Source organism: Ambystoma mexicanum, chromosome 1q, assembly GCF_040938575.1.
Source record: "Ambystoma mexicanum isolate Mex_15411 chromosome 1q, UKY_AmexF1_1, whole genome shotgun sequence".
Classification (NCBI taxonomy): domain Eukaryota; kingdom Metazoa; phylum Chordata; class Amphibia; order Caudata; family Ambystomatidae; genus Ambystoma; species Ambystoma mexicanum.
Genome location: NC_090922.1, coordinates 586,119,688 through 586,145,166, shown reverse-complemented (window position 1 = coordinate 586,145,166; position 25,479 = coordinate 586,119,688). Strand labels below are relative to the sequence as shown.

At 46.1% G+C, this 25,479-nt stretch overlaps 1 protein-coding gene across 5 annotated transcripts in view; it reads left to right on the top strand.

The window, feature by feature from the left end:
* Window positions 1-25,479, top strand: part of RC3H1 (ring finger and CCCH-type domains 1) — a 1,368,452-nt gene that overhangs the window by 1,209,588 nt on the left and 133,385 nt on the right. For all 5 annotated transcript variants that reach the window (XM_069641098.1, XM_069641097.1, XM_069641095.1 and 2 more), the window contains one exon: window positions 16,513-16,607. In XM_069641098.1, coding sequence (XP_069497199.1) covers window positions 16,513-16,607 — 95 coding nt within the window. The remainder of the gene's footprint in view (window positions 1-16,512; window positions 16,608-25,479) is intronic.

Below are 25,479 nucleotides of genomic sequence, written 5' to 3'. Positions count from 1 at the left end.
GATGGCAGTCATTGGCTGGGGGCGGTATGACCCAGAGCTCAGTGATTGGTTGTTAGGAGAAAGACAGTTCAGAAATGAAACTGAAACAGATTTTTTCTTTTACCGAAGATTCCCATCCTGACGGGGAATATTCATGAGCATGTGAATCCATGCCAGACCCATGCTGGAGAACAATTACAGGTAAGTAACTTGTTCCTTACTGTACTTTGGTAATTGATGAGCAAATAAGGTAGGTGTTAGGGAGAATTTTCTTAAAAGGCTAATTTCCCTTACCTATAGTCCCCCAGCAGCTTTGTTGGATTTGAAGGGTTTATTCATTTCTCCTGCTAACAGTGAGACTCTTTTTTTTTTTTTGCACTCTTAGACATATTGCTGATGTGTGTTTTAGGCTATTCTTGTGCTTATGGTCTATGGTGTTTTTCTCACCCTCATAGGTATCGTCTTTTTACATGTGTTACACAGCACCCTCAGTGCAGTAACACAGGGGTGTCAGTGACCCACAAACATAGACTCCATACCCTGGGATTGACTGCTGTTCCCCCAGGGCATGTAAAGTTACCATTGACTTTACTAGTCAATAGTTATGAAAAGAAAACAGTACAACCCATCTTACTATGGAAGTACTGCAAAGGGTTAAAGGTTTTTCCCTGGTGTTCATTTTCGAGAGGGTACTGTCCAGTCCCTCTCTCCAAAGTTTCTGGCTGGTGTCAGTGGTTCTTACCATTAATATTCAACAGCAAATATTTTGGGATTTTCCCATTGTTCGAGGCTACCACTTTTACTGACGGCCTCTACCATACCGCCGGGTTATTTTAAAGTAACTTTCATCCAGTGTTTTTTTTTTTGCCAGATCTTTAATAATAATTCTTTCTCGTGTCTCGCTCTGTAATCCAAGCCCAGGTCAGGGATCCTTTGTTCGTCCTTTTGGTGTGCTTCTGCTCAGAAGCCCTCCTTTCGGCGCCACTGAGTCTGGGGTAGACAGGATGTGTGGGAGGGGGGGAGTAGGCACCCTGGACAGGGTTACCTAGACAACCCAATTCGCACTCTGCCCTGATAGGCTGGTGGGGGGATTATCCCGCCAGGATAGCCACCCCACTGCGTGAGTGACAGCTAGGCTGTATGAATGGGTTTTTTTCTGCATAAAAGCAGGGATCTGAGGGCTGGAGATGTCGCCACTGGACCTAGGAAATCCGAAGAGGAGAGAAGCCCAAGACATCTGCAACGACAATACCACCGTTGAAGCCTATGCTGCAGATCCCACTTTTCTCCAACGACAAGAGAAGATCTTCGCCTGCAAGAGCCTTCTTCCCTTGAGCTGGTGGGGCCAACCAGTTTGCCAATCGCCTTCCAGGACCTGCCATGGTGGAATCGCCAGTGCCAAGCACTAGGAGATCGGATAGCCAGACACCTGTGGGCAGTGCAGTAACTCGAACCTTCCTCCACGACGAGAGCCTCTCTTCCTCTGCTGGATCACCCGAACTGCAGGAACTGCTAGGAACCACCGCCACCACAGGAGCCTTATCAACTTTTAAGGTATATTGTTACGCCAGGCCTACCGTTTTGTTGGGTACTGCTAAAGGTGTTTTAAATCCTTTACTTACCTCCTGGGCTGGCCTCCCCTTTCGTCTAACATGCTTGACTTTCTGCACCCTCCTTTTCGAACTGTTAAACAAAGACTTGACTGCAGCTACTAGAACTGTTTGATCCTGGGCACCTTGCATTGTATCACTGACTGTGGCACAGGCCTATTGACTCGGGCTAAATCTGTTAGTACTGCCTTCTCTAGATTGCTTTTCATCAAGAAATGTTTTGGTGCACCTAAACTCTTAGAGACACCTTTTCCTTCCACTTTATATATTGTTGAAGTGCCATTTCGCTCGGTTTTCACTTAAGTATTGCTTATGCTAAAATACTACCTTGCTTAACTTGTTCACAATCTAATTGGGAAGTGTTGCTGGTGTGTTTAGGAGTCTAACCCTGTATAACTTTACCTTTCCCTCCGTCTGAAGAAATTGTTAGAGTGCCATTTCTGCTTGGTTTACACTGTACCATTTTGCTCAGTTTTCACTCTTGCTCAAACTTGTCTACAATTTAATTAGGGAGTTGTGTATACTTTTCTTGACTGTTTTAAATTGCTTTTAATGATAGTGATGTGTGTGTTCAACTAAGAGTGTGTAAAATAAATATATATATATTCTTTTTAATACAAAGCTCTGGTCAGTGTTTCCTTGTTCCATAGTATTGTAGTCCTATTGTGTAAACCCTGAATACTGCTCATCTCCCGCTTGAGTTGGTCTGAGAGCTCAGCCACAGCTACCAACTAAATCTGTGTGGTACAGACTGAACCAAAGGGGATTTATTGCATATACCTGGGAACTGCATAGGATTCTGCCTAACAGTAGGTCTGACCCTGCACTGCCAGGTCTGTCATTTTCAGCGATTGGGCCGCTCAGCGTTGACTGGTCAATTCACTTCTCGACGATGCTGATCTCATTCTCTCGCCATCCAGGGTTTCCAGATGCTTGTTGATGTTGTGAACTTGGGCTTTGCTATAAATCTGTACCGCCGCCCCTCCTCTGGACCTCCCAACCCACAGTCGTTGCCTCCGCAATCAAGGAGGACGAAACTGGAGGGTCGGGTGTATTGTTACCAGGCTCACGGCTGTTCTCAGGAAGTGAGCAACACTCCTGCTCTTCAATGCCTTGATCACACAGTCTTCCCCGCTGGTGCTCTGAAACGTTTGGGGCTGGACGAGTGATAAGCTAACTTGTTCCACCATGTCGGGGTCAAACACTTCAATGCTTTCACCCCGTCTGCTTTGGAGAGGGCAAACCACAAGCTCGGGCTCCCCTCACAAGTCGAACACCCCTCCCTCATCTGGAGCAGGCGATTCCAATCGGGTCATTGGTTGTAAAACACTTAGGCCGGTTTTCAGTAAAAAGGCAGACGCCTTTGGAATGCTGACAGGAGGGCTGGCGTCATCTAGAGAGAATGGTGTCCCAAAAGGAGTCGGGGGTTTCGACTTGCGTGACATGTTAAGTCTACCGCTGTGGGGCGTTAAAGTCAAGGAAATGTTCAGCGTTGTAACCCTACCTGTTTTCTTACCTGCCACTGTCGCGCCTCCTTCACTGGAGTGTCCTGCAGAGGGATGGGGGGAAGGGGTGGTCACATGGTTCCTGAGCTCCATCCTCCTCATGCCGTGCTTTTGCGCTTCACAAGAAGCAATCCTCCTCCATGTTTTCGAATGCACCAAGCCCCCACAGCCCACACGGACTGCACTGACTGCAAACTCGGCTGACAAACTCTGCAGCTGTTCTGCGACTGAACTGAGCTTTTATAATAGGTTCCTCTCACATACACTGGAAGCGTGAACAACAGTGAGGACAGACCAACATCTCTCTGGTGCTCTGACTGCAAACTCAGTGCCTGGTTTCTTCTTTTCTCTTGACCTCTGCATCCCAACGGACTCCTTCCAAAGGGGGTCCTGTCAACTTAAGCCAAGAAACTCCACTGCTTCACCTGCCAAGCACCAAAAGGTATGTGATGAGGAAGAGCATCGTCCAGGCGTAGGAATCCTCCAGGGGTCCCAGATTTATTTTGGTTCCTGTTCTGTGGCAGCCCACAGCCTTTGGGGTAGTGGAACCTATAAAAAGAAAAGCAGAGCATTATTTAACTTATTTGGACTGGGTGTAATGTACAAGTTAAAGTACATCCTAGGTTTTTCCCTTCTAAGTTGCCCAGGTGGGGGGATCCTCACACAATATTACTAATTATGCCTATAAGTATACTGCCCATGTACAGAATCTAATCTGCCTTTCTTCCTTGATTTTTGAATTTACACCTTGCTTAGTAAATCACATGCTTTTTAAAGACGGTTAGCAGTTTGTGCATTTATTATGAATCCAAGTATTGTGTGATACCACTTAGAGTATATATATATATATATTGTTGCCATTATTATGATAGTTTTGCCGGAGTACAAAGTTTTATTTATTAATGTGTACATATTAATATGTACATGTACTTGAAACTTATCTTAATCGTATAGATGACTGCGGTTCTTGTCAGTCGATGACCCATAAGGACTTAAAAGAACGAAAATGTAAACTGGCGGTGGGGGAGGGATCCGCTAAGTTTTCTTTGAAGGGGAGAAAAGACTCGGCTGAGTCTTCGATGATGGATCATAAAAAATGGAGATCGAGGAGCAGATCAGGAAAGACCTCTTCTTCGACCTCCCAAAACGACGAAAAAAAACACTGGTCTCCCTCTTCTTCCTCGACGTCATCTGAGGAAGTTATAACATGCCCTTCAAGACATGACTCTTCGTCAAAATGGGAGGTTAAAGATTTTTGAGAACGCGGCCCAGACCCCCTCAAAAAAGTCTGACGAAGACCATGCCCCTGCTCACAAGAAAAGTGACCGGGGAAGATCTAAAACAAGAAAATCCGACAAAGTTGTCGAGGTTGTTATCCAGGGACTCTTCCCAGACACCTCATGGAAAAAGCCTACCTGTGCATAAATCGGAGGTAGATGTAAAGAAGATGGCATCAGACTCTCATACGTCTTCAAAGGCTGCGTGGAAAACGTCCTCGAAGCCATCGAGGGCAGTAGAGAGTACAAGGTGTTGATGACTCCACCTAAAAAGACGCCGAGTGTAAACTCAACAGTTTTGGCGATTCCTTCGAAGGCTACCTCAACAATATCGAAGGTTGTAGCTACAACATCGTGTTTGTCGACGCCCATGCCTATGCCAATATCAAAACCTATACCACGTGAAAAGATCTTTCATTCTGAGAGTAGACATTATTTCTTTAGGACCATGTCCTTCATATATGAAGGAGAGTAATCGGCAGATGAAGAAGTTTCTCCTGCTGGTGTTAAATTTGGCACAAGACCAGTCCCTGAAGAATTAATTGACCCTCAATCTAAAGTACAAGACTTGCATGAGTGCTTGCAATCAGTAAGTGGTCTGGATACTTCTCAAGAATACGAATTTGAAAAGCCTGACCCAGCAGAACATGCTGATGCGGGCTATAGAAAGTTAATGAGTAGAGGTACTGAATTCATGGGATGGGGTAGTAATTACCGGTCAATCAAGATGATGACATGAATGATGTCCTGTCAGGAGGACCTCTGCAAGACCCCATACTTCCCTTTCATGTAGCCTTACAAAGAAGGGTTAATACGGCATGGGAACATCCAGAAACCATTCCATCAGTAAATAAGAAATTTGTGTCAAAATATAGACCCTGTAATTCAGACCCAGAATACTTAAGCAAGCATCCATATCCAGAAAGTCTGGTAGTTCAAGCAGTCTCCACTAGAAATGCTGCTTACCCTACAATTCCCCCAGATAGGGATGATAAAAAGGTTGATGCATGGTCCAGAAAGATTTTTACATCAGGAAGCATGGCTTTAAAATCCACCAATGTAACTTGCACCCTTGCAAGATTTACATATACCCTGTGGGACTGCATGTCAGCGGCAGCTGGGCACATCCCAGAAGGTGAGGAACGTGATGGATTCCTAGCCATAATAAGGGATGGAAAAGAGGCTACGGGGAATGCCTTCAATCAGGTTTGGATGCAGCTGACAGTATCAGTAGGTCCATGGCATCTAGCACAGTGTATTGTAGATTTGCGTGGCTAAGGAAGTCAGGTTTTGCACCGGACATGCAATCCAGGTTTCTTAATATGCTATTTGACGGCTCAAGGTTATTTGGCAGCAAGAGATGAGTTTGGAGAAGCTGCAGACCTCCAAAGCGGCGGCAAAATCACTGTGCCGCTATAAGACAACCTCAATAACTCCCCTACACAGGCTCCTCTTCCTGGAGGGGTCGTCCCTTTCAATTTTATTCCTCAATTGGAAAAGGAAGGGGACTGGCGAGTCAGAGAGGTCAAAGAAAATGTCCTCGGGGGCGGGGAAAAGGTGCTAGATCTGCCCCAGCAGCGGCATCTGTCTCTTCAGCCGCTGCTGCAGCTGCCGCAAAACCACTCTGAGGTTTTGACCCACAAGACCCCAATGGGAGGCAGGATCTTGCGGCATCTGAAAGAATGGCGGGGCATTACTTCAGATGTTTGGGCACTGGAAACCGTATCCCAAGGTTACTGCCTTCCTTTTCTAAAGAAACCTCAATCACCCCCCGGGATACAACTATGTCAAACATCCAGATCTGCTGCTTTTGCAGGAAGTTTTAACCCTGCTACAGAAAGGTGCAATAGAGCATGTAACTGCAGCAGAGAGGAACAAGGGTTGGTATTCCCCATATTTCCTCATTCCAAAGAAAGACAGAGGACTGAGGCCCATCTTTGACTTGAGAGACTTGAACAAGTTCCTCAGGAAGGACAAGTTAAAGATGGTAACTCTCTCTCAGATCCTTCAGTCCCTCCCTCCAGCGCCAGGACTGGCTGGTATCTCTGGACCTTCAGGATGCTTATCTCCATGTGCCAATCCATCTCAAACACAGGAAATACCCGAAGTTCGCAATTGGCAACTCTCATTATCAATTTCGAGTTCTGCTATTTGGGCTGACCTCCGCCCGAGGGTCTTCACCAAGCTAATGTCGGTAGTGGCTGCAAGTCTAAGGAGGGAAGGGGATCCAGGTCTACCCCTACCTGGACGATTGACTGATCAGGGCTGTATCTTCGGAACAAGCTCAGATCCAGCAAGATTGTCTGCCACTTCCTTCACAAGCTGGGCTTCTCTCTCAATTTAAAGAAGTCACAGATGATACCATCACAGAGACTCCAGTTCATTGGAGTGGTCCTGGACACTTCTCTGGGAAAAGCCTTGCCACCAGAGGTGAGGGCTCAAGATATTCTGCAGATGGTCAACAAGTTTTAAAATGCCCAACGTCTCCCAGCCTTCGAGTTTTTGAGGTTGCTAGGCCTCATGGCATCCTGCATCTTCCTTGTGCCAGAGGCTCGCCTGAGAATGAGAGCTCTTCAGTGGGCACTGAGAACTCAGTGGTCCCAATTCTCGGGGAGAATGACAGATCTCCTCCGGATTACGGACAAGGTAGCCCGCGACCTTCAATGGTGGGCCTATCCAGAGAACATCTTGAAAGGAGGCAACCATGGCCGGAGATAACAGTAGTCACGGATGCCTCACTCGCGGGGTGGGGAGCCCATGCCAACGACTTGACCATCAGCGGTCGTTGGTCTCCATCAGAGTCCAGACAACACATCAACCTATTGAAGCTGAGAGCGATCAGACTAGCGCTGAAAGCTTTCCTGCCATCAGTACAGGGGAAAAATGTCCTGATAATGATGGACAACACGGTTACCATGCACTACCTCAACAAAAGAGGAGGCGTAGGATCACTGCCACTGTGCAGAGAGGCAATGCAGCTCTGGTTTTGGGCAATTCAGGAAGGAATCTCTCTATCGGCAGTCCACCTAGCCGGAGAGAAGAACTTGACAGCGGACGCTCTGAGCAGGCAGTGCAGTGTCTCCCACGAGTGGGAGCTAGCTCAGGAAGTCTTTCAAGAGATCTTTGCCCTTTGGGGAACACCTCAGGTGGATCTGTTCGCCACAAGCACCAACAGGAAGTGCGATCTGTTCTGTTCAAGGGAATTTCCCCCGAGAGGAGCTCTAGGAGACGCGTTCGTAGTGGACTGGGAGTTTCCACTCCTCTACACGTTTCCACCAGTCCCTGTTATTCCTCAAATGATCAGGAGGTTGAGAAGTTTCCGGAAAACCATGATCCTAATTGCCCCGGACTGGGCCAGGAGAACGTGGTACCCGGACCTTCTAGATATGTCCATCTGCCCTCCAATCCGTCTTCCACTCAAAGAGAAGCTTCTCTCGCTGAAGGGAGGTCAGGTTCTCCATCCAAACATCAGAACCCTCAACCTTCACGCTTGGCTTCTGAAAGGGTGAGGTACAAGGATGACGTCATGGAGGCCAGCAACAAAGTCTTTATACCGCTGGAACAAATTTTGCAGCCGGTGTAGAGAAGGGAATATCGACCCTTTTTCATGTGGTACACCAACGGTGTTATCGTTTCTACTCTACTTGGTAAACTCAGGCCTTCAAGTTGGCACTGTAAAAGGCTATCTCGCAGCGCTTTCAATCTTCAAGCGCACTGCGGAGGAACCATCGTATTTCAAACTACCTCTAGTGATACAATTTCTCAAGGGATTAACTAATGTTTATCCTCCAAAACCATTCCAAGTTCCCTTATGGGACTTAAATTTAGTCTTAAACTTCCTAATGGGCACTCCATTCGAACCACTTCACTCTTGTTCGCTGCGATTTCTCGCGCTTAAAACTGTCCTATTGGTAGCACTAACATCTGCTAGGAGGGTGAGCGAGCTACAAGCTCTCTTCTGTAAACTCCCACATAAAATTTTCCCCAAGGACAAAGTTGTCCTACAGGTGAAGCCTAATTTCATCCCAAAGGTGGTTCCTGAATTTCATATTACTCAGAAAATTACCTTACCTTCGTTCTACCCTCCTCCCCATCCGGGGAAAGAGGAAGAAAGACTACATAGGCTGGACCCAAGGCGAGCTCTAAGCTTTTACATCAGCAGAATGGCTAGGATTCGGCAAGCAGACCAACTGTTTGTAGGATACTCGGGTCACAAGTTGGGATTACCCATAACAAAACAAACCATTTCCAGGTGGATTATTTTGGCCATTATGGAATGTTACAAACTGTCAGGGAAAGAGCCACCCCAAAATCTTAGGGCTCATTCAACCAGGGGTATCGCAGCCTCTTCGGCCCTCCAGAGAGTGGTACCGGCCAGAGACATGTGTGGCTGCCACATGGTCGTCCGCACATACATTCACAAAATTTTACAACCTGAATTCCTCCACTAGTCAAGAGACGAGATTTGGCAAAGCCGTATTACATTCGGTTCATCCCTAAAGGGATACATGACATTCTTACTCCCACTTCCAATTACATGCCACTGCTATGGGAGTCTATCAAAGATAAGGAATACGTCAGAGGACACAATCCCTTCGAAGAACAAGTTACTTCTTACCTTGTAACGTTCTTTCAATGGGATGTTCCTCCGACGTATTCCTTATCGCCCCTCCCATCCATCCACGCAGTAATACTTCCCTTGCGGTTGCAGCTTACGCTCCTTCAAGGTCAATAACCAAATCAGGCATGACTGTTCTTATGCTACAAAACTGAACTGAGCAATGGACGCCGCGCGTGGCTAATTTATGGGCATGGTGACGTCGGCGCCGATACGGTGGCAGTCGAGGGACATCGACTCAGCGGACGTCGACGCGCAGCTCCCTCTACTGAAAAAATTTCCGAGGCCAGCAAACTGGAGACGAATTATCAAAGATAAGGAATACGTCGGAGGAACATCCCATCGAAAGAACGTTACAAGGTAAGAAGTAACTGGTTCTTCTTATTGTGTGGGACAGGCAAAGTAAATTTAGAGTACAAATCTCAGTGGGTACCCTCTAGATGTGAAGCAGTCCCCCAAGGAAAATGTACTAAGTGTGTGGTACTAATCAGTCCCACCTTCTCGTTTACAGATCCACCAGAGCGCCTGGGGACCAATTCCGTTGGTGATGGTGCGCTATACAAGTACCTTGACATAGCATAACATTATATCAGCATGCAATTTTTAGTGTGGTGACGGGCAAAATTGAATTCACAGTACAATCACGGTGGGCACAATCAAAGTGTGTGGTACCAATTAATCAGTGTTATCTCAGTGTGCAATTTCAAAGTGTGTGGGACAGGCAAAGTAAAATTCACAGTAGAAAACTGTGGGGTGCTAAAAAAAAGTATTTTCATTCATTCAGCGGCACTCAGCGCGTGTCCTGTTAATTGAGTGAAAATACCTAACCAAAATGGCCATCATTGTTATAGAAGGCTGGGCTCTGTACGAAGCCCTTCTTCCAGGACCATGGCAGCCGCCACAATCGAGATGGAGATGGGGATGGCGGGGTTGGGATTTTTATTAAAAAACAAGAAAACTGGGCACGGTCAGACCTGGCAGCAAGTGCAGAGACATTTCTTTTTTGCTTTCCATTTGCTCCCAGTTTGTTTTTGTCAACTCTTCACTTCCTTTCGGTGCCTCGCCTATCCCAACGCATGTCGACCACAGGAGGCTTCACGAGGTGTGCCTCAAGCGACTGTTCATTTCCGGCTTCGGACTCCCATGCACTCTGCCTTGAGGGCTTGGGGCCCGGCCACCGCTGGGACTCATGTTCAGCCTGTAGCGCTCTCGGTCACAGGGCATTGTAGAATAGTTTGTCACAGTGGAGGTAGATCATCCACACTGCTCTGCCCCACCGTAAGGACTTCGTCTCCAGGACCTCTCGTCAAAGCAAGGTAGGCCCTCTGTTCAGCATGGCTCCACAGCGCAGTGACTCCTTCCCACGGATCGGGGTTCCTCTGATTGAGGTTCTGGCAGGCCTGATGCCTTCCAGGCTACCGGCTCCCAAGCTGAGGGGCTCTACCGGACTGTCCTCAGCAGAACGATCAGGCTCTTCCTCTTCTTCCACTGGGATCGTTGAGTGCCACCTCCAAGAGTCTGTCCTCGGCTAGGTCCAGCACGTCTACCGGCACAGTTGCTGAGGGCTACCAGCCTACCAGAGCTCACTCCGAGGCCGTGAATTAGGGCATTAAGACTACTGGCCGGCTGAGGGCTCAGCACCTACCAGAGGAATCTATGAAGTTGACACTTCTGCTTCAGGTGCAAGCCCTAAGGTGTATCCATCGTGTCCGAGGCCTCTCTTGGCTCATGGCCCACGCACCCGCCCACCCAGGGCGTGGTGTAAGGCTTCAAAATGGCAGAGTGGCAGAGCTGTTGGGGAAAATTCTCATTTGTGTGCCAATTCCCCTCTACCATAGAGACCCCAAGCACCTTTGCTGGATTTTGAGGACTTTAATTATTTTACCTGGAGAAAGTGCAACCTTTTTTCCCCACTCTCATATGTCTATTTGCTATGACTTGAGCACTGTTTTTTCTTTTGGTTGTGAAGTCTGACAAACGCCATAGGAATAATCTTTTACATTGTACCACACAGCACGTTTAGTGCAGTGGCGCAGGGAAGTCTTTCAGATTTCCCCAAAAGATTTAAATACCTTCTCTTGGATAAACGACAGTTTCCAAGAACAGTGAAGTGAAATTGACTTTACTTACATTGTAACTTTCTAGACCCATCACACACTATCTTACAATAGGGTGCGGGAGGGGTTACTTAGTATCCCCTTTATCTAGTTTCTCATGTGACATTTTTATGTTACCCTTTCCTTGATGAATGGCTGGTGGCAGTGGTTTACTTTTAACTACTGTGGTGTGCTTTTACCGCAGGCTGTGTTCACAGCTGCAGTAAAGCACCCAAAGGTGCGATTTTTGTCAAAATGGCCTGGTCTTTTTTTCGCCATTTCTTTGTGGAAAGGTCCTTCTTGAGATTTACTCTTCGTGCCAAACCAGGTTTGGTGCCTTTGTTCGTTTTTTCTCTGACAGGATACACGAGTGAAGCCCGCCTCTGACTCCAGTATGTCTGGTGGGAGCAGGAAGTGAGGGAGGTGCCTGAAACTCCTTGTGCTTAATCCCCTTGGTTACAGGAATGGACACAAAGGTGTTTGGCTTGCTGGCTGGCTGTCTGGCAAGGACAGCCACCCTTCTGTTTGACTGGCAGCTAGGCTGGAATTAATGGGAGAAACCTGCATAAAAGGTGAGTCTTTTTGGCTCGGAAGGCAGAGTTGACCACTGGACGAAGGAATCCGAAGAAGAACCTGGAAGAGACGCTTGCTGCAACTCCTGGACCGTTGGTTTGCCCGGTGAAGCCATGCTGCTGTGCTGAAGCTCTGAATTTGCCTCGATGAGAGAAGCCCTGCAAGGACGACTTCTCCCCTTGAGTTGGCGGGACCAATGAACTCCAAAGTAAGCCACCTGGACATCCTCTCAAAGCTGGTAGTATTTCTACTGCAGTTGCTGCTGGAACCGAAGAGCCAGGGACAGGAACACCAGATTGTGTGTGTTGCTTTAATTTGGCCAAGATCTCCAGGAAGATCCTCCGGACTCCCAGGAAGCAGGACTGACCGAGCCTGAGCCACCTCAACAGAGTGTAGGACCTCCAGATGCAAGGAAAGCCCATCTCAAGAGTCTGCGGTGGTGCTGTTTGCTATTTGCTGAGACGCGAGCAGCTGAAACCGCGAAGTGCCACTGAATAGAAGTTGGTCCTTTTCTGTTGTCAACCATCCCGTTGCAGTGCAGGAGTCCTACAGCCATCCTCCCTCTTGTCCCCACGACTAAGGCACAGGAACACAGGATCTGCAGAGCTGCACAGGAACAAAAGTCAGCTGGAACTATTTCTTCTAACCAAAGGTACTGTACAGTCTTAAGAGAACTTACTACTTGTTGTGTAGCCTCACTTGTTCTCATTGGAGGCTTCTCTTGGTTGCTTCTGTACAGTTGTGATCAGCTTCTTTACCTCACAAGCCTAATCAGCTTGTTGCCCTACTTTGATTTATTCTTTTCTACAAAGACTTCTAAAACACTGTGCAAGACTTTAACCTTCCTTCAAGAATTACTTCAGCTCACCTAGACTTTTGTCCAATTGACTTTGGCCTGGCCTGGCTCCCTGAATGACTCTTCTTCCCTCTGACTTTGTTTGGTCTTCCTTCCAGGAAGAGGTTAACTAACTTTGCATTGGGGATTACCAAAATTACTTACCTGCTTCAGAATATTTGTGAGATCTCTTGTTTTATTCTAATGACATTTTTCTTTGACATACTCCTAAGTATTGCTCTAAATGCAACAGTGATGTATCAATGTCCAGTGTCCTAGCTATTTAAGTCACCTGAGGAAGTAGGAATTGTCTGTGTGCCATGCCAAATGGGTGTTTGCTGATTTAGAGAAACTAAGAGTGTGTATTTTGGAGAGAATTTGTTTACTATTATATTACTCAAACTGACTTAAATAAATTAATAATTGTTTAATCAAGAAACCTTGTGTGTACGAGTGTATTTGAATACTTGTCACTGTGAATCTCTCTAACGTCCCTACTGTTCACCTTGACCCCTCTTGAGATAAGTCTGGCTGCTCATCACGCTACCAACCTGTGTAGTACAGACTTATAACAAAGGTTGGGTTCCTATTGCCAGGAGGTCAGGGTTGTTGTGGTACACCCTAAGGGTACTGCATACAATGTTGCCTAACGCATTCTGACAAACTCCATAGGCACCTACCTTTTTGTGTTGTAACCCACAGCACCCTCAGTGCAGTATGTCAGAGAAGTCCTTTGAATTTCTCATAAGGTTTAAATACCTTCTATTGGTTAAACTACTGTTCCTAAGAGTAGTAAAGTCAAATTGGCTTAACTTGCATGTTTTTCCTATGTAGGTCCAGTACACCCCATCTTATGTGGAAGTACTGGGGGGTTACTTAGTAGCCCATTTTCCTGCTTACTCATTTTTTATGTTACCCTCACTACATTTAATGGCTGGTGCCAGTGGCTTAATTTTCCTACTATTGTGTGCTTTCACCACAGGCTAAATCCTCAGCTGTAGTACAGCACCCATGGGTGACCATTTTGTCAAAGTGGCCCCATCCTTTTTTTCACCATTTCTTGTCAGTAAGGTCTTTCTTGGGGTTTACTCTGCGCGCCAAATCAGGTTTAGCCCTTTTGTTCATTTTGCCTTTGGCGGGCTTCAGTATTGAAACCCGCCTCTGGCGCCAGTGTCTCTGGCAGGGCAGGAAGTGTGGGTGTGCCCCGAAACTCCCCTGTCCTTCGTCTCCTTGGTTACCTGAACGCACCCAGGACAGCCACCCTGCTGTGTGAGTGACAGCTAGGCTGCTCATGAATGGAAGAAACTTGCATTAAAGGCGAGACTTCTTGGACTGAAGACAGTCGACCACTGGAAGAATCATCCAACGAAGAAATCGTGAAGAGAAGCTTACTGCACCCTCCTGGACCGTTGAACTTCCCGGTGAAGCCCTGCTGCTGTGTTGAAACTCTTTTTCCAAATCAACAAGAAGCTCCGGAGAGGACGACTTCTTCCCTTGGGTTAGTGGGACCTACTAACCCAGAGACAACCTTTGCTGGACACCTTCCCCAACTCACTGTACAAACACCTTCCCCAACTCACTGTACAAACACCTTCCCCAACTCACTGTACTACTTTGCTGCTGCTGGAACAGAGTGCCAGGGGTCGAAAAATCCATAGTCGAGTGCAGCGTCTTTACGCTGGACGGAAGCTCCAGGAAGATCCTGAGGACCCTCCCGAAATAGGACGACCCAAGCTCGAGTCACCTCACCAGAGTGCTTGACTCAAGGAGTGATGGAAGCCCATCCATTGTCCAAGATCCACGGTGGTGCAATTTGCCGGTAGCTGAAACCACGAAGTGCCGCTTAATTGAAAAGAGCCCGTAGCTGCTGCCGACCTCCGAATTGCTGTGCAGGAGTCCTCCAGGCGCCCTCCCTCTTGTCCCCACGACTGAGGCTCAGGAAGCCAGGTTCTGCAACTCTGCAACCAGGACAGAAGACAGCTGGATCCTCTTCTTCTAACATAAGGTATTGATCTGACTCAGGGGTACCTACCACTTTGTAGCTTGATTGTCTCAGTTGAGATTTGCAGTAGCTGCATTCTAGAGTTAACACTAGCTCTAACCTTTCACAAGTGTACCATCTTGTGGCTCAACAGTGACTTTCTACAACAAACTACTTTTTTCAAGACGTTTGTGATTTCTAAGATGTGCCTCAGCTCCATAGACGTTGTTACAAATTGACCTTGGCTGTCCTGGTTCACTGCAGACTCTTCTAACCCATTTACTTTCCCTCATAGGAGATTAATTTGTTTTTAACTAATATTGCTGGGAAAGGTTTTATCTAGGATTCATTGGGGATTTTAAAAAGTGCTCACATGCTCTGAGAACCTGTTTACCTTTTTCCTTCCATTAACCTTTTCTCTTTTACAACCTCAGAATTTTACAAAGTACAAAAGTTAAATATAAATGCCAATACTGTCGTAGTTAGTTAAGTCACCGCAGGGTGTAGCAAGTGTGTATGAAGCATCTCTAAAGGGTGTCTACTTGCGTTGCCTTGATTTTGAGAAAGTATTTTGAAGTGTATTTTTATTATTGCACATTGCCCTTTTTAAAGAATGCTTATTTAAAACTGACTGTTAAATAAATAATTATTTTACTAGAAAACCTTGAGTGTTATTTGGATATTTGTATTTGTGGATTTCGATGCTACAGCTCTACAGCTCCCATTTACCCCTCTCGAGAAGTCTGGCTACTCAGTCACTCTAACAACTTGTGTAGTACAGACCTATACCAGTAGGTGGGTTACCTAATACCAAGAGGACAAGACTGGTGTAGTCTTCCCACAGGGTTACTGAATCCAATCTTGCCTAATGCCAGCGGTCTCCTTCACGACACATATACACAAAGAGATGGCGCGCGTTCGTCATCTCGCAACCCACTCGAAGCAGGTAATCACTTCTGCTATCTCAACCCACAGCTTTGTAAAGGTAACTGCTTGGGTACACATAATTTCTCATGTGGATTTTTTACGGATGATCTGCCTCCTAGCATCTGCGTTCTTTTGCTCATTGAGGTAAACCCTGATCGCCATGCGCGACTAGCCACTTACATGTATCACTTTCTTAGCACTTGACTAAGACTAATTAAATGTACAGATAATGACGCAAGGGCCATAACGCTAAGGTATTGCACTTCTATTTTATATTGTTTTTCAGATATATATTTTTCGCTAATGTGTTCTAATTTTACCTATATTGTGTATTATACTGATTGACATATTCATGTTATGGTTTCTTTGCCTCCTTTTCCTCTTTTTGGTATGTATGTACATATTTAATGGATATTTTCGATTATTTTAACCTGTTGGTTGATTACTCATTTTTTCCCCATGTGTCGTTTTGGTGGATTATATTAATGTTGAATGCAACTAATGCTCAGTCCTGAAGAAGGGAGTTACCTCTGAAATGCATTGGCTCATGAGCCTTAATTGATAAGGATGCTGTTTCCTCCTACTTTTTAGTCATTAAACCCATTTTTTTTAATGCAAAACGTTTTGGAATCTTAAACTGCTTTCTCATGGAGCAACTTATTTGCAAAAATGTTTAACTTTCGGAAATGTATGCAGTGATACACCCTGAACTGAACCAGCAACTCTTTTGGGAGAGCAGTGTGTGAGCGTCTGGATAACTGACAGGTTCCACCCAGTTTTCTTTTGTCACTTTGAACTTTGGATCCTGGTGTCGTTGGATCTTTTTCACCAAACAGCTCCTTTGTAATTTCTCTAACCACGTGAACCTTTGAGAGACATTTTACTTTATCCGCTATCTTAGTTGTTGCCACTTTACCTCTCCACTATCTCCACCACATATACCACTAAATAAATGAGGTCTGCCTGAGGGAAACTTGCCAAACATGGTTGTGGAAAATCGTCAGAAATAGCTCATCTCCGTAAATTATTTTGGGTAATATTGAACATAAATAACAGAAGGGTGGTGTATAGTAACTATCTCCTGTGTTTTTTTTGTTGTTTTTGTTTGTAGGAGAGCCAAAATAAAATGTGTTCTAAGCAGGCAGAAAATGGACAACTAGAGTCGCAAATCAAGGCTCCCAGCGAGGACTGTGCACTTTCATTCAGGTACTAATTTAGTTGTGCAGTTTAAGACACTTTGAACAACCGCTTTGGAAAGCCCTTTTTTATAATTGTTCAGTGTCAATTAACCCAATGTGGTTATGAAAGCTGTAATAAAAAATTGGTTCTTAGGAGCTATCTTGTGCTGCTGTTAGCTGGGTAATACCCAATTTGATCGAGTGTAATTGATCGAATGGTACATCTGACCGAATTCAGGCAGTACCATTCAATCGATTTGATTCAATCAAATTGGGTAATCAGTACCGAACATGGGGAGCGTGGTGTAAGATATATTTTAAATGGTTTATATGTAAGAGTTTTTGAGTTATGTTGCAAGCAATTCTTGTGGAGTATCTCTTCTTTTTAGGGAAGGCTTGAAATATAGATCTGATTGTGTATGTGTAGTTCCGGAAGGGAGATATGTAGTGCTAAAACTGCATATTGAGAATAGATGCATGACAATTTTGAATATTCCAGACTCAACCAGCGCCATCATAATAGGAGCATGATCAGAAATGACGGCATCTCCTAATGAGGCCTCTACCGACTAAGAAAAAATCAATACGTGAAGATGTGCCATGCGCTATTGTGTGAAAAGTGTACTTTCTACTTTCCTCATTAAGACCCCGCCAGACAACATGTGAATTCCAATTTATGTAGCAATCTTAACAGTGCCTTTCTTGCTTTCATCTCAGCTTAAGAATTGGCCTGAGTGGTCTTATCCATTTTCATATTAATTGTGGTGTTGAAATCTCCCCCAACAATAATCTCGATACAACCCTGTTGGTCCAGCACTTCATCCAATGTTTAAAAAAAAAATATATCCTGATTCACATTGGGTGCATAAATATTAAAGTTCTGTTTTTCTGATAGCTTCGCAATCAAGTTAACGGCACGCTTCATATTTTCCTCAGAGAAAATGCTGTCTTCAACTATGTCAACTCCTAAGACGGAGTTTAAAGTGTCAACTGTGGTTCTAAAATGATGATCACTGACCCTCACTGTGTTTGCCTTTGGTGCCTAGGTTCGGACCATCGGACCGGCAACTGTGTCTCCTTTCAATCGATGACAGAGAAAGCTCATCGCGAACGAAAAGGTAAACTAGCGGTGGGGCGGGAAGCTTTGAGGGCCTCTTCGAAGGCTGTTTCTAAGAAGCATAGAAAGTCCGGACAGTCAAGAGCATAAACATTCAAAGAAATCTCAATCTAAAAGTAGATCGAGACGTTAGTCGTCTTCTTCTAAGACAACGAAGACATAGATCTCCTTCCTCTTCGTCAGACACATCTACCGAGATGGTAAAATGCCTACGTTGGATTTTGCTAGAAAATGGGAAGAATTCAGAAAACAAATGATGGTCTTTGAGAATGCAGCCCAACCCCCTCAAAGAAACCTTGAAAGCTCAGTTGGACGACACAGGAGAGTCATAAACTAAACTACTAAGGCCAAGTCCAGTAGTATGGTCGACTATCTCGACCCGACGTTAAAACGTCAAAGGCTCCTCGAGATTGGAGTGATTCCCCGGTAACGGCTAAAAAGCATAAACCGTTAAAGCAGTCGACGAGTTCGACGCCATCAGCGCCAACTACCACGAAGCCGAAGGAGATGCTGAACAGAAAGGTAAAAGAAATCCCCTTCATAGTGGACGAGGTGCGTAATCGGCCTCAGGAGCGGAATCTTTGCCCTCAGCCACTCCTGCAGCTGCCTCCAAATCTCTGAGACCTTAGCACAAAAGACCCCAGTGGGAGGCAGAATCTCTCAGCATCTGAGCGAAATGGCGGGGCATTACTTCAGATGCTTGGGCACTGGAAATAGTAGCCCAAGGTTACTGCCTTCTGGTCCTAAAAAGGCCTCAGAACCATCCACAGGGAACCAACTCTGTCAAAATTCCAGATCCACTCCTGTTGCAGGAAATCTTAACCCTGCTGGAGAAAGGTGCAATAGAACATGTACCTGTAGCGGAGAGGAACAAGGGTTGGTACTCCCCTTACTTTTTCATCCCAAAGAAGGACGGAGGACCGAGACCCATCTTAGACTTAAGAAGTTTGAACAAATTTCCTCAGGAAGGACAAGTTCAAGATGGTAACCCTTTCTCAGATCCTTCAGGCTCTCCAACTCCAAAACTGGTTGGTATCATTGGACCTTCAGGATGCTTACTTTCATGCGCCAATCCATCTCAAGCACTGAAAGTACTGAGGTTCGCAGTTTGGCGGCTCTCACTATCAGTTTTGAGTTCTGCTTCTACCTCAATTACAAGAAGTCCCATATGATACCATTCCAAAGACTCCAATTCATCAGAGCAGTCCTGGATACCTCCTCGGGCAAAGCCTCGCCTCCCGAGATGAGAGCTCTCCACATTCTTCAGATGGTAACAAAATTCCAGAATGCCCAGCGTCTACCAGCCTACAATTTTCTGAGGTTGCTCGGCCTCATGGCATCCTGCATTTTTCTGGTGCCAGAGGCTCGACTGAAGATGAGATCTCTTCAATGGGCCCTCAGAACTCGGTGGTCCCAATTCTCAGAGAGTATGTCGGATCTTCTGCAAGTCCCGAGCACAGTTGCTCTGGATATACTATGGTGGGCTTGCTACGACAATATCCTCAAAGGAGAATCTTTTTGGCAACGATGACCGGAGATAACAGTAGTGACGGATGCCTCACTCATGGTGTGGGGAGCCCATACCAACGATCTAACAATCACCAGTTGTTGGTCTTCATCGGAGTCCAAACTACAACATGTTGGAGCTCAGGGCGATCAGACTAACGCTGAAGGCTTTTCTGCCCTCTGTACAGGGAAAGAATGTCCTGTTGATGACAGACAACACAGTGGCCATGTACTACCTCAACAAGAGAGGAGGCGTAGGGTCACTACCACTGTGCAGAGAGGCAATACAGCTCAGGTTCTGGGCAATACAGGAAGGAATCGGTCGGCAGTTCACCTAGCCGGAGAGCAGAAATCAGAGCGGCAGACGCTCTGATCAGGCAGAGCACAGTATCCCACAAGTGGTAACTAGCTCAGGAAGTCCTTCAAGAGATCTTCACCCTTTGGGGAACCCCTCTGTTGGATCTGTTTGCGACCTCAGTCAACCGAAAATGCGAACAGTACTGCTCAAGGGAATTTCCCCCAAGAGGAGCTCTAGGAGACGCATTCGTAGTGGACTGGGAATTTCCACTTCTGTATGAGTTTCTTCCAGTCCCTGTGATTCCTCATGTAATCAGGAGGTTGAGAAAGTTCTGGAAAACCATGATCCTAATTGCCCTGGAATGGGCCAGGAGGATGTGGTACCCGGACCTTCTGGACATGTCCATCTGTCCTCCAATGTGTCTTCCACAAAGAAAGGATCTTCTCTCGCAAGAGGAAGATCCAGTTCTCCATCCAGAGGTCAAGACACTCAACCTTCACGCATGATTTCTGAGAGGTTGAGATACAGGGATTGGGACCTGCCGGACGACGTAATGGAAATTTTGCTTTTGGTCAGAAGGCCAGCAACTAAGTCTCTGTACTGGTACCGGTGTCGTTGGAATACATTTCATAACTGGTGCAAAGATAAGAATGTGGACCCTTTTCAATGTGTCACTCCTCTACAGTGCTATCTTTTCTATTACATCTTGCCAATCTGGGGCTCATGATTGGGACAATAAAATATTTGGCAGCGCTTTATATATTCACGCGCTCCTCCAAAGAGGTTTCCTATTTTAAGATTGCTTTGATTATTCAGTTTTTGAAGGGGTTCAAAAAAGTGTACCCCCCAATACCTTTTCATGTTCTTACTTGGGATTTGAATCTTGTGTTGAAATTCCTAACTAGTATACCCTTTGAGCCTCTACATTCCTGTCCTTTAAGGCTTTTAACACTCAAAACGGTCCTTCTTGTGGCCTTAACATCAGCCTGCAGGGTTAGTGAATTGCAGGCTCTCATACAAACCACCGTACACTACTTTTTACAATCCTTAGAGTTAAACCTTCTTTCTACCAAAAGTAGTTTGACTTTTTTTGTCCCAAAAAAAAATCACACTGCCAACCTTCTATCCTCCTCCTCATTTGGGCAAAGAAGAGGAGAGGTTACACAGACTCAACCCAAAAAGGGCTCTGAGTTTTTATATATCAAGAATGCCAAGATTACGCCAGGGTGACCAATTTTTTGTGGGTTACACTGGTCATAAACTGGGATTAGTGGTGACAAAGCAAACTATATCCTGCTGGATTACTTTGGCTATTATAGAGTGCTACAGATTAGCTGGGAAAGACCCACCAGAAGGTCTTTGTGCCCATTCCACAAGGGGTATGGCTACTTCCGCGGCTTTGAAAAAGGGAGTCCCTGTAATTGATATTTGTTCAGCTGCAACATTGGCATCAATGCACACCTTTGTTAAGCATTATTGCTTAGATGCCTCTTCTTCCCAGGAAGGGCTGTTTGCAAAAGCTGTTCTTCATTCTGTACATAAGAATAATTAGTACTCCCACCTCCAAATTGTATTACTGCTTATGGAGTCTATCATAGATGAGGAATACGTGGGAGGACACAATCTATTCGAAGAACAGGTTACTTACCAACTGTAACATTCTTTTGACTGGATGTTCCTCCCATGTATTCATCATCGCCCCTCCCATTCGACGCCACAGTAAAGTTTGTTATTTACACTTCTTGTTCACGAAGAGCTTACAGTCTGAGGCAAGCCTGGGTGTTCCTCGAATGATGCCATGAAAAAACAGAACTGAAGTTAACGGGCACGGCACAAGCTACTTATACGACTGGTGACGTCGACACTCCACTGAGACTGTCGAGGGACATCGACGCCACGACCTCGTGCACAATGTCCTCTGCCGGAAAACAAAATGTCCGAAACAGCGAAGCTTGCGAAATACGAATATCATAGATGAGGAGTATGTGGGAGGAACATCCAGTCGAAAGAATGTTACAGTTGGTAAGTAACTTGTTCATCACTGTTTATAAGAGATAAGATGCATTCAGTAGACACTATATCGGTGATCTGGGATGCATTGAGGGCAACAATGTGTGGTAAGATTATTAGTTTTGCGTCATATTGGAAACATCAACGGGAGAAGGTTATGGTAAAATTGGAAGGTGAATATTAGGCATGTGAGATACGTTATTTTGATTGCCCAAATAAAGAGAATGTTGGCTTTGTCTTGTGCGAAGCAGGCCTTGGATTGTGAACTTCATCATAAAGCAGAGACACAACCATTGTACTCCAGGCAGGCTTTCTGGGAAAGGGGTGATAAGTTTGGGCCGTTGTTGGCAAGCCGTATACAACAGAAAAAGAATAGACAGGTACTTTATTGTGGATAAACGAGTTACCATTAGGAGAAACAATGAAGAAATGTGTGAGGCATTCAGGGCATATTATGCCTCGCTGTATAAGGATGATAAAATAGTTTCTGAGTTAGTAATTAATACTTTTCTTAATAGACTAGATATGCCAAGTCTAAATGAGCATGAAAGATTGTGTCTGGATCCACCAATAGCTCCTAGGGAGACATTGCAAAATACTTACTACGGACCTCGGTCCTTAATTATACTTATTTCTGATGTTTATTAATCTGCTTAGAATCACATGCTGTGCATAGGTCCGACATCCAGTGGTCACTGCGGAGTATTGCATTTTGTTTTTCGTAGTCGAAAAAGGGGACGTCGACAAGGCGTGTCTGTAACACTATCCCTATAGTGACGTGTGTTGTACCCACAATCCCTCACGCGTCGAGGTCCCTCAGATTGTTTTTTTCCGCCCAGCTTCTGGTGGCCTTACGCGGAGCTCCTAGAGAGACATTGCTAATACTTACTACAGACCTCGGTCCTTAATTATACTTATTATATTGTTAAAGATCCCTCCCCTCGACGTTAGCTGTGAAGCTGTTTCTCCACCGAGCAAGTTTTCGACGGAGGGGAAGAGGCGGAGGAGATCCTTTGGCGCTGCAGAACACGTGGCCTGGCCTCGCCGGCCAACATACAGTAGGGAGAGTGGGGGTTCGAACTTTTATCTTCTCTTTGAGAATGTCTTTCTTTCTCCCCTATCTTTCCCTTGGGGTTGTTATCACCAGTTATTATTGCCTCAGCTATGGAGAGGACACCTTTTAAGTTTTGCCCACGCTGTAGGGGCAAATACACTTGGAAGGATAAACACAAGCTCTGTAATCGTTGCTTGCCCCTCGATCATAAAGAGGACAGCTGCGCGGCCTGTAAGCTCTTGAAACCAAGAACTCTTAAAGAACGAAAAGTTAAGAGGTGGGCGGACTACGCTATGTCGAAGTCAGTTTCCTCACCCGCCGCCGCTGTTACAGAAAGTGACGAGGAGGGTGATAACTCGACGTCGGTCACGGAAGTCATTAACCCCCAGAAGGAGCGCTCGCGCTCCTCAACGTCCGTCCCCGGCCCACGCCCTGCTTATGGGGATGAACACCCCGGCGACAAGGACGCACATAAACCCCATAAGACTAAACACACAACCCACGGCTCTTCTTCGTCGAGGACGAAGGATCCATCAGCGCCGAAGGGGACGCAGGGCACTCCGGCGTCTACTTCAGACCGTAAAGGTCTCAAGCCCCACCCGCAAACGCAGCCGCGACCAGCGATTGGGCTTTCATCAAACACGGGCGCTACCTCAAAATCATCCGACGTAACGCTCCATAGAGCGGCCGTCGACGAACAACGCGCAACGCAGGCAACGTCGACACCAGAGCCGTCGACTGACAAACTCGTTGTCGAGAGCCTGGCGAGAATTGTTTCCGAAGACAAACGTACGCGGACGACGAAACAAACGTCGAATACCGTGCCGAAAAAGCACAAAAGTAGCCAGGAACAGCCCCCTTCATCTAAGGGCACTTCTGAACTACCGGAGGGCTTTTCAGAGGGAGACGGAAACCTCTCCTCGACGTTGTGGGAGCGTTCTAAGCGTTTTGAAGCTGAAAACACTGATTTCCCCCCTCTAGACTATTCATGGGTACCCCATGAGACCCTTGAAAGACTCCATTCTTGTATGGAGAAAATGGAAAGGTTTTTGGGAAGCCAAGACCCACCCACACACAAAAGACAGAGAATGGCCCCAGGATGACCCTAGGGGCAAAGATTCCTAGGCTGTTTCCCCCTTCCACAGAAGTATATGACCTCACTGAAGAGGAGCAATACCTCCAGGAAGATGAGGAGTGTTTGGGTGGACAGGAAGAACATGAGGAAGAGGGGTTCGAAGAAGATCCTTCCACTACTACAGGAGCTTTTGAAGAAGATACAGCTACCTCGCAGCCCTGGCAATCCCCATCAGTGCAGCCTTGGCAATCCCCATCAGTGCACTCAGACCCTGATGTCTTTCACCCTTCTCCTCTCAAGGATTCACATATTGGGAACACCTCTCCCATAGATGACCAACCTTCACTCAATGCACTATTGCGCAAGGCAGCAGCGCATTTTGAGATAGACACAGGGGAAACTCTTCCTGACATAGACTTTGTAGAGAAAGTTATTAAAGAAAAAGCCCCTGTTAGCCAGTCTATTCCGCTCCTGGCTTCTATAAAGAGAAGAATATCTCCTTCCCTTTCCAATCCTGCCTTAGTAAGAGGGGTCAACCCTCGAATAGAAAAGCTCTTCAGCCCTTCATCCTCTGACCCTTTGTACATCAGAGGACATTCTATTCCGGACTCCCTCGTAGTTACTAATACAAGAAAAAGACCGGGGGTACCACTATCCACTAGTGAGGCACCACCTGACAAAGAGGGCAAGAAGCTCTATGCACTTGGAAAGAGAATCACGACCTCCGCTGCCTTCTCAACTAGGATTGCAAATAACAATTCCCTACTAGCTAGCTACGCGGATGCACAGTGGAGCAAGCTGCGCAGCGAAGCAGAGGACGCACCAGAACCCCTGCGTTCATGCCTGTTAGCTATAATATCAGAGGGAGCTCTTGTAAACCAGGGCATCGTAAAGAACGCCTTAGATGCCGCAGAGACGGCTGCCTGTTCCCTGGTTCAGGGAATACTTCTCAAACGCCATGTCTGGCTACGCAATTCAGGATTTAAGCCGGAAACCCAAGCGTCCCTGATGATAAATAAGCCCATAGAACAAACACATCTGTTTGGGAAAGCAGTTGATGAGGCCCTAGAACATGCGAAGAAAGAGTTTGATACCATCAAGACTCTTGACCAAATTTCTAGGCCCCCTAACAGACGCGGCTATGGCAATAGACGCTCCTTTCGTGGCCTACGCCAGCAGCAAAACCAACAGCAATTTTACTCTGCTACCAACTGGCCCTCTAACCAGGGTAACAACACCCAGTTCAGTCAAAGAGGCCAACGGCGTGGCAAAGGAAGAGGTCGCGGCTCCAGCCCCAAAGGTTCCACGCCCAATACCAACGAATGACCCGAAGATTCGGGTCCCCTCCCATGCATCACCGGTCGGGGGCCGGCTAACATCGTTCCTATCAGCATGGGAGGGAATATCGTCAGACCGCTGGGTATTATCCACCATGCATCGAATTCAACGGTTCCCCGAAGTACAGACCCCCACGGAACTGACGCATAACACCGGAACACCTCCCCTTTCTTCTTCAAGAAGTAGAAGATCTACTGAAAAAAGAAGCTATAGAGGCTGTTCCCCTATCTCAGGTAACAGAAGGTATTTATTCAGTGTACTTCCTTGTACCCAAAAAGGACTTAACCATGCGCCCTGTATTAGATCTGCGCCCAGCGAACAACTTTGTCAAACCCCAAAAGTTTCGTATGGTGACCTTGCATGAAGTAATCCCACTGTTATCACAAGGGGATTACATGACAACGCTAGACATGAAAGATGCATACTTTCATATTTTAATGTTGCCAGCACACAGAAAATACCTCAGGTTCAAGATAGAGAACAAACACTACCAGTTCAGAGT